At 34.3% G+C, this 10,155-nt stretch overlaps 1 protein-coding gene across 1 annotated transcript; it reads left to right on the forward strand.

The window, feature by feature from the left end:
• Nucleotides 1–4,441: 4,441 nt before the first annotated feature.
• On the forward strand, nt 4,442–9,164 carry LOC138322195 (uncharacterized). The gene is made up of 4 exons (XM_069266249.1): nt 4,442–4,760; nt 6,162–6,200; nt 8,367–8,488; nt 8,874–9,164. Exons 1-4 carry the CDS (start codon nt 4,674–4,676, stop codon nt 8,974–8,976), a joined length of 351 nt encoding a protein of 116 aa, XP_069122350.1. The 5' UTR covers nt 4,442–4,673; the 3' UTR covers nt 8,977–9,164.
• The last annotated feature ends 991 nt before the right edge of the window (nt 9,165–10,155 follow it).

Below are 10,155 nucleotides of genomic sequence, written 5' to 3' on the forward strand. Positions count from 1 at the left end.
AGTCGAAAAATTCATTCTCCTTCATTATACTGTTGTTGGCTGGAGGTGATACAATGGGGTATAACAAAACAGTTATCGACTGGGTTTTCAGGCAACAGATGATTCGTTAGACCCGAAGACAAACTGTTGCCCGAGGACAACAGTTTGTTTGAGAGTCCAACAAATCATATGTTGTCCGAAAACCCAGTCGATAACTGTTTTATTATACCCCATCGTGATGTCACTCCGGTCCAACAGCACATCATAACAGTCGATTTTAACAGTTCTTTGGACCGCTCGACGGAACAGTTTTTTTATTGGCATTTTTGTCAATAGAGTTTATATTGAAACGATTGTATAGGGGTATAACAATGTATTTTGTTTCATATTAGAGGCGAAAAATATCAATACGGACCAGTTGACCTTTGGAAAACTTACTTTGCTAATGTATATATTGTAGTTACAAGTCATTCATAAGCTGATCATTTATAATACATATGATAAAAATAACCGACTTACCGAAAGGAAACAGACATTATTGTGTTGGTTGTGTAAATTATAGTTAATATTAAGCATGAATATGTTACTTCAACTGTGTCAGCCAGCGTAACACGGAATCTAAATAATTTAGCAGAAACTGAAAAGTATTATCCGTTTTCTGTTCCAAAGTCGCAATACAAGATCGCCATATAATCGTGTAGGAAGACTGACAGCAATAAATCTTTATGGCAAGGGAGAGGAAAGCGTCTGCCATGGATATCGTATATAGGATTGGCAGCTGTATCCGACCATTGGAGCTAAACAAAGGTATTCCTACTGTGAGTCTGTGGACGTAACAATCACTTTCACTGTAGGAAGGCGATATTTCTAATTTGCACCGACATCTGAAATTGTATCAGAATTTTTCTCTCCTTTTTTCGTTTTCTTTTCTTCGTCCTTCTAATATAATTATTTTATACTTTTTCTCCTTATGAACCCAAAGGCTAAGTGGTAAAGGTGCCTATTCTTGGCAATTATGTACAGGTCGTAAGTCGATAATACATGTATTATTGTGCAAATGTTAACAAACATCACTGTATAGTACTCATTCAACTACCGAAATCTGTGCTTAGCTTATATTTGAATTAAGCATCGGTGTCACTATTTTTTAACTTCATCTTGGTGTAAAAGAAAGTTTGTTTGCAAACTGTCTGAATCCGCGTAGCGAATTATAGCGGATTCACGCAGTTTGCGAACACAATTTATTTTATAACCAAATGAAGTTAAAAAAAATAGTGACATCAACGCTCATAATTAATTTTCAGACTACATGATAACATGAAATACGTTTAAACGTAATATTCCATTGATTTTTCAATAGTTTATTTTTTCTAAATCAATACTAAAGTCGACGTCCCTATTGTGACGTCATATGATAACGTCCAGTTTTCGTTCCATTATCGGATTTTTTCTTCATAGTAGTGCGAAGAAAAGGTAGCTGATAATCAGAAAGTTGAATTTAGTATGAAAACAAATAAAAATGATCACAGTGTTATGAATGTTTGCAAGTAAAATATGAATAATCTAAATAAAAATAAATTCGTAATTTTCTAAGAGCTGACTAATATAGGATTATAAAAATCCTGTACATGTTTACATGTATGTTGTCAGAATAAATCTATGTATCTAAACTCTTAAAATAAATTGAAAATTGATCGATACCTTCTTAAATGTTTTACATTGGAGGTTTATTGTATAGTCTTTAAATCTTGGTTAGTACTAACAAATACTTTGGAATCTAAGCAATGCTTATGTGGAGACCCCTGATAGTGTCGTGATAGTCGCATAATGTGTGCATTGATAACAAAGTTAAACACCTTGTTCGCATGACACGCATTAAGTCGTTTGTTGGTCGCTTAATTTCTTCTGAATATCAACACTAATTCTATAAGTGCTTCAGATGAACATTTAAATTTATCAGGCTAGTACTATATTATTTCTATTTTCATGTTTTTCCTTTATGACTATATTGCGTGCACAATGTCTCCGCCGACCGAGTTTGGGTCTAATAGATATACGAAGGTTCAATCAGCGTTAAGCGCTAGTGCTGACACAACCGACGCTACTTGTCAACAAATTACCATAATGACAGTGGAATTTGATAATATGAATAAAGACAGTCCTTTCGTCTACAGACGAGTTATAATTACTATGGCCTGGTTGAGAGGACATTATTGCCTAATATAATGCCTGATTTAAAGGCGAACGCACTATCCCATCACAAGACAATGATATTAACGCTATCTTCATTTCCACACTGTGTTGTTACATTAAAAGTACAGCATATGAATTGTGGCAGAAATATGTGTTTCTATAAAACGGGATTCAGCTTCATGAAGATTAAAAGTAAATCAATATAGTATATAACAAGAGTGAACTGTCTGTAGAAAAGCAACATTTGCCTCCATCCCCGCACGCAACAGTCTGTCCGCCATCTTGACGTCTTTGTCGAAGCGCAACGTTGTAATGACGTCATGTAATGATAACGCTACAATACATTCATGTTCATTTTCGCGGCACTTCAATAGTAACTGCTTGCTCAGGCACTATTACAAATAGTACCCATGTGGGTAGCCAATCAGAATCCGGTATACTGTCAAGTGATGTACTAAGAAACAATAGTGTCCTCTCTGCCAGGCAATACTGGATTTAGTATATTACTTTCGCATGTTAATGACCCCTTTTCATTTTATCGTTACAGAAACACTTCAAGGGACACCTCGCAACGCTATCGCAATTTCCATTCAATGTCGTTACATTATAAAATACAGGATATACATTGCCGCAGAAATCTATAGATTCAGTTACATGAGGATTGAAAGTAGATCGATAATATTTGATAGAACCAGCACACAGCAAGATAACCTGTGTGTTATCTTGACGTCTTGGTCGTGCGCAACGTAATAATGGCGTCACGATAGATTCACTTCAATCTCACGCCACTTCAACAGTGTCTTGGGAAGCAAATAGTACCACTGTGTGTAGCCAATCAGAATCGAGTATTCTGTTATGTGTTGTACAAACCGCAATCCTCAATATTTTGAATAAAAATTAAGTTAGTACACAGCGTGAATGCGCATTAATTTGCCTCGTCGAAATGGCATTGTATTGAAAATATAAGTCATGAAGGAAAGATAATTCAAAGTAAAAATCGTATTTGAAATAAAATTTGAAGATATATAATTTACATTTATACAAAAGTGTTTTTGTTTTTATTTTACTGCAAAAAATGGCGAATAAATAATACGCTTTTATGGCACCATGCGTTTACTTATGATTAAAGTATAGTTTATACTAGTTAATGAGTATTTAGTTAATACTAGTTAATGTTTATTTAGTTAATACTAGTTAATGTTTATTTAGTTAATACCAGTTAATAGTTATATAGTTAATACAACAGTAAATAGTTATATAGTTAATACCAGTTAAAAGTTATATAGTTAATACCAGTTAATAGTTATATTGTTAATACAGGTTAAAAGTTATGTAGTTAATACCAATGCCGCGAAATTGAACATGAATGTATTGTAGCGTTATCATTACATGACGTCATTACAGCGTTGCGCTTCGACAAAGACGTCAAGATGGCGGACAGACTGTTGCGTGCGGGGATGGAGGCAAATGTTGCTTTGAAGACCGTTCACTTATGTTCTATGTTGATCTACTTTTAATCTTCATGAAGTTGATTCCCGTTTTTATAGAATCCCAGATTTCTGCGACAATTCAGATATTGTATTTTAATGTAACAACGTGGTGTGGAAATGAAGATAGCGTTGCAAAGTATCTCTTGACGTACTTCTGTTACGCACGTCAAGAGAAACCTCGCCTTCGGCTCGGGCACTATTCCATCCCTCGACAATACTATGAGGCAATAGTGCCCTTTTAACCAGACCATAATAGATAAATAGTTATGTAGTTATTGCCAGTTAATAGTTATGTAGTTAATACCTGTTAATAGTTATGTAGTTAATGCCAGATAATAGTTATGTAGTTAATGCCAGTTAATAGTTATGTAGATAATACCAGTTAATAGTTATGTAGTTAATACCAGATAAAGGCTATGTAGTTCATGCCAGTTAATATTTACTTTAAAATAGGCACTTACATAGGTTTAGGTTTGAATAATAACGAAAGGTAGCCAATGGGTGCATAAGACTGTATTGTTATCGTCAAGGATTTCAGTTATGAAATAAGTATTCTATGACTCACAGACGTCCTTTGCTTCTGTTTCTCGTGTTATGGCTGTTAATGCTACTATTCAGCAACAGCAGACCAAGTCTTCATACATACAGAAATTAAATGCAGCAATGTATATCCAATCATTGATCAGCTACTATCCACTATTATTAGTCTAATGGTCCTGGAGCCTAACCTGCGGTCATTACCGCTATTCGTCAATGTGTCCTGTTGTGTGGTATAATGGAATAGGTAGTAGCTGACCAGGGGTTCATTTGGCCATGTTCAATCTATAATTATATCTCCATGGTGAGGAAATAGAAGCGAACATTTGCACGCGGACGAGGTGTGAAAAGAACTCGATGACGTCATATTTGCTCAATGATGTCTTGTCTATAAAAGGACAGTATCGGTCATTGTAGAATTAAGCGAACAACGAGAATTTTGATACGACGTCTGTTTCAACTCACCTGACCAAAATGGTGTTGGTTTCATCACTTACGTTGGCCATGATAGTGATTACATTGTCTGCCTCGGTCTCTTCATACGCCACTGGGTACAGAAAGGTAAGCTGTATTTTGTAGTTAACTTTGCACTTTCTTAAATGTATTTAATCTGGGTTTTTTTATTGTGATTATAGAGGTTACAAAGCGTGGTTGTTGGATATGGAATTCCCACACGAAATGTATTTTTTTGAAAGTTACAAAAGATACGAGCTCTAGCGAGTGTCTTTTGTAACCTTTAAAATAACTGATGAGTGTGAAATAAACTCCATATTCAATAACCACGAGTCGTGTGATCTGCCTCAACCACAATTATATCCGCTTTTAGCTGGTAGAAATACGACGAAGATAACGTGTATTTGCCGAAATATACACTTAAGGAGTAGTGGTATTTTTCCTCTTCAAAAAGGCACCAATTAATATTCAAAAGTAATATTTTGACAAAGATTCTATTGATATCATTTTTTCTAATTGGGAACAAAGTAAGGATAAAATTATTGAAATATATCTCATTCAACGTCTTATTGACTTAAATTTTACATAGTTGCTTCAACAATGTAAAACTCATTGTTGGACTATATAAAAGCATGCGCACGACAGGACTTTGCTGTCTACTTCCCACCAAATAACCATCAAGTCATTTTAATGAAGTTCAAGTTCGTTTCAGACTCATTAAATCTACCAAATTCACCAGTAACATCCTTTTCAATCAAAACACATGTCACTGATTGTTAGTATTTTAGGTCGATTTTACACAAAATATAAAAACGTCACATATTTTAACATTAGCAGTTTTGGCATCAGGTGACGATCGCAACATACTTTACTCGATTGTTACTGACGCTGATAGATCATGACGTGGCACTGAGGAAAAAGTAGTTTAGTTAAAGTTCACAGTTTCAGCAAATAAGAATGCGTACAGAGTGTGGTATAAACAAACAAATTGTTAGTCAACAGCAGCTGTATTGTCTATTGAACATCACACCTATTGTAGTAGAAAATGCATGATACCTATGACTTTGCATGAGCACATTATTCCTTTTTTTTCTGGAGGTAAAAAAGCATTTCAAATTGGTTCAAAATGACATTTGTATATCCTACTTCATGTTTGCTTCAGGTAAACTATACTAAACACTCAACAAATTGTTGAGTTTGAAGTGAAACTGTAATAATAGAAAAATGTATTATACATTCGTTTGCTTCTGTTTAAATCCTTATTTAGTTTATATCATCACGTTATTTTTGTTCTTGATATGAGGGTTTTCTACGATTTTAATTCCGATTACTTGATCAAAGCTTGGTAAACTAGAACAGGGATTGTTTATAAGTATTTAACCATAATCCAGAACTTGTGGTTGATAGCTCGAGGTCTAGTGGTAGAATATAAGACACAATGAAACCATTCGTCCAGTACATTATTATGTAGGTTTCTCCATGATAAAAATACATACTTATATTTGACAGATTGAACATACCCGTGCCTCCCCAAGACGCTTCCTCAACGTAAGTACTTTATATTGTCTGAAATATTGGTATAAAAACAAGCAGAGCTATTCTATGTAAAAGTTTTGTGTTATGTAAATAGGTTAAATCGATGAAGTTGATGTCCTTGATTCTCGTTACCCTGCACTTGCTTCTGGGTATCAAAAACGTCTATTTTGTCAATACCTGCTCCAGTCATTGTTTGGAATACGGTTATGCCATGTTTATTAGTAATCTTTAAACAGTTTGTTAGGTAAACCTAACAGTGAAACTGCATGAGATGACATTTTACTGTACAGTCGGTTATTTGATAAGTTATTAACTTTCATACTTTTGCCGTATAACAATACATGGTTGTATACATTGTCTTTATTTCATTCATGTTGATATTCTTGTTCCTATTAAAGTATACAAGTTACTCGTCTAAGGTAGTCTTGAGAGACATTGTATTTTACTATATTCCATGCATTTGACAAAGTTTCAAACATTTTTCACGAGTTCGTTTTTTCAACGAGGCATCCTTACATTTCGTATGAAGGTAAAACACAAATATGGTAAATATTAGTTGTTTTCCATAGCTAATGTCAGGAGATATTTTGTGTAACATTTTTAACGAATTTCGCCCGCGGAATTGTGAGTTGGTAACAAAGAACATATTGATGTAATATTTCGTTACGGTGCAATTGTCTATTACACAAAAACTGAAAAAGGAGGAATGTTTCAAACAATTTCAAATAATTTTTACAAACGGAAGAAAATTCGAGAAAATCTGATAATCAGGATATTAAGTTGGAAATTTATCAAAATACGTAATATACATACAAAGTGTCCCTTATATCATGTTACACATCCAAATTGCTATACCTTTGATATGGGCAATTAAGATTAGAAATATTTTCATTCTGCTAGATAGCATAGACGTCATGATGACAGCATCAATTCAAGACGTAGTAACGTCAAAATAACGTTATTTTGGCACGATGATGTGTTCCATTTTTCCCATGATGCAGTTATTATGGCTACCTATATTCTCAGTAAAGTAAATTTTTTCTCTCTGTGTACTATCACTTGTGACAGATCATAATCACCAACATCAGAAATCGAAGACAAGTTCACCAATGAAACATTAAAATACAATTATATGCAAGTATTCGAGACTCGTGCTCTTCAGTTGCTCGAATGTCAGAAATAAGGTCGTTTTCATCACATAACGAATTAATGAAAATCGTCGCTCAGGTTACCTAGAATTTGCTTGTTATATATGTTTTTTTTGCAAATATACAATTTTGAAATGTGGGGTTCCTTCAGTCAAAATTCTTGTGCTTGATGTTTTGAATTTAACAAAATATTAAACTGAACTTATGGGACACACTGTAATAAACCATGAAGTTTCTCAGCACTTTATCGAAATTTATCCCCTTTCCGAAGATTATCTTTCACCTATATTAAGTATGGTTTTCATAACCAGTAAATATTCATTTCAAAACAATTCTAATCCAGGGAGATTCATTGCAAATTCATCATCTAACTGCCTTTTCCATATACCGGAGGTTAGCCAAGAAGAGACCATTATATGCTAAAGAAGAGACCATTTATAGTATGCATTCCCATACAGTCATGGCTTTTCGCGCTTGTTACGTTTGTTTAGACGCTAATACTGGAACCATACGACATGAGATGTAGTTCTAGTATGACATGTTGTATACTGTATATAATTTTGTTCAGACGCTAACACTGGAACCACACGACATGAGATGTAGTTCCAGTATGGCATGTTGTATACTGTATATACTTTTGTTCAGACGCTAACAATGGAACCATACGACATGAGATATAGTTCTAGTATGACATGTTGTATACTGTATATACTTTTGTTCAGACGCTAACAATGGAACCATACGACATGAGATGTAGTTCTAGTATGACATGTTGTATACTGTACATACTTTTGTTTAGACGCTAACACTGGAACCATACGACATAAGATGTAGTTCTAGTATGACATGTTGTATATTGTATATACTTTTGTTCAGACGCTAACACTGGAACCATACGACATGAGATGTAGTTCTAGTATGACATGTTGTATACTGTACATACTTTTGTTTAGACGCTAACACTGGAACCATACGGCATAAGATGTAGTTCTAGTATGACATGTTGTATATTGTATATACTTTTGTTCAGACGCTAACACTGGAACCATACGACATGAGATGTAGTTCTAGTATGGCATGTGGTTACGCTGTATGCGAGTGGAGACAGGACCTTCTTGACCCCGATGATAGTTGCAGCTACCTTCTGAGCACGTAAGTGGATATGTAAACTTTAAAACAAGTTTCTAACAAGTGCTGATTTTTCTTAATATTTCATTCATTGATATTATTATGATGGAAAGTTAACAAGAGTGTTTCAATTCAATTAATATTTATAAATTTCGTAAACCCCATATCATTGTATGATTCTAATGCATTTTTAATTATGAAATTTTTCAATAAAGCGATTGATCATCGAAATTATCGAAAAATCTTAAATCTATATACGGTAAAGTTTATAATGTATATAGAAAAATAAGAAAGTGATGACTTTTTGCCACAAAATATTGACCTACGAGTTAGTACGCTCTCTACCATGCAATACACGGATATTCATTATGAAGGAGCATGTTTTCATTTTTTCTGTTTTGTGCTACAGATGCAGATGCCCCAACAGACAATCATGCGTACCAAACAATCCATCACCTTCGTCTTCCGTGCCCGCAACAGGATTCAACGTATTCGAATATCACTGTCAGTAATAACATGGTTATCACTTGGCTATGGGATACAGCGAGAATGGAAATTCTTTGGGCTGGCGTGCTCTACCACCAGACTGACTTTTCAGAAGTGTAAGAAATACTCATTAAAAAAAAGCACTTAACACGTACTTTTGCCTTGAATTTGAATGTATTTTGCTCAAGGATAATAAACCTTTCTTGTATATACAGTTTCCTTACTTTGACTCTATATATAATTTATTATTTAAACATATGGTGTTTTCCAAAAGCAGTGTTTCTCACTCCGATATTTACATACTTCAAGCCGGATCATCACTAGCCCTTATTTACAGCACAAATATCAGTCAACTTTAGTTGTTTAATGACATAGAGAATTGACAGTGGAATAAAGCCGGACTTCCGAAAGAGAAACATCGATCACACATAACGAAGAGTTAGAAGATAGGTAGCAGAGTGTGAGAACGCTCATCGCAGTTGTATATAGTGTACATGTACATTGTATATCTGGGTACAAATATAGGTATAAATGTAGATATTGGAGACAGTAACAGTTAGATGATGAAATGTCAAAACAGATACACAATAGTTCGTGTAAACAAAGTCACACTGAAACCATAATAGTCCCAACATCAACATCTCTAATCTGGTATAATAGAAGTAGGATATTCCGTTATGTAATTAAATCCACTCGGTCGTTAATAGAGCTAGGTAATCAAACGGACTATAATATTTATACTGAAATGACGAGATTGATTAAATGTCAGAAATATCTGTAACGTAACAATACCATCCTTACTGGGGTCAATGTTACGACCGTTCGACCTTTAATTAGAAGAGAATAATACTCGACGTAAACACTAATCCTATCAACGGGTCCAAATATAATGATTTCATGTAACTATTGGATAGATCTACATCAGGAACGTTTAACATGCCAGCTAGTGAAAGGTTAAAATTTGCGTTTATGAGGCAGCAAGTAATGAGCAGACGTTTTCCGAATGCCAGAGACATGAGTGGTCTTTATTGATAGGTTTCTTTACATATACAGATATCTACATGTGTAAATTGTGTATGACGTTGCAGTGACAAGCAATTCAGAAGACAGGTTCTAGATAAAATAGAGCGTAGAAAACAGAAGCTGAGCTAACTCGGGAAACAAAAAATAAGCCACATTTTTTTTAAACTTATACAGTATAATAA

Source organism: Argopecten irradians, chromosome 1 (assembly GCF_041381155.1).
Source record: "Argopecten irradians isolate NY chromosome 1, Ai_NY, whole genome shotgun sequence".
Taxonomy (NCBI): Eukaryota; Metazoa; Mollusca; class Bivalvia; order Pectinida; family Pectinidae; genus Argopecten; species Argopecten irradians.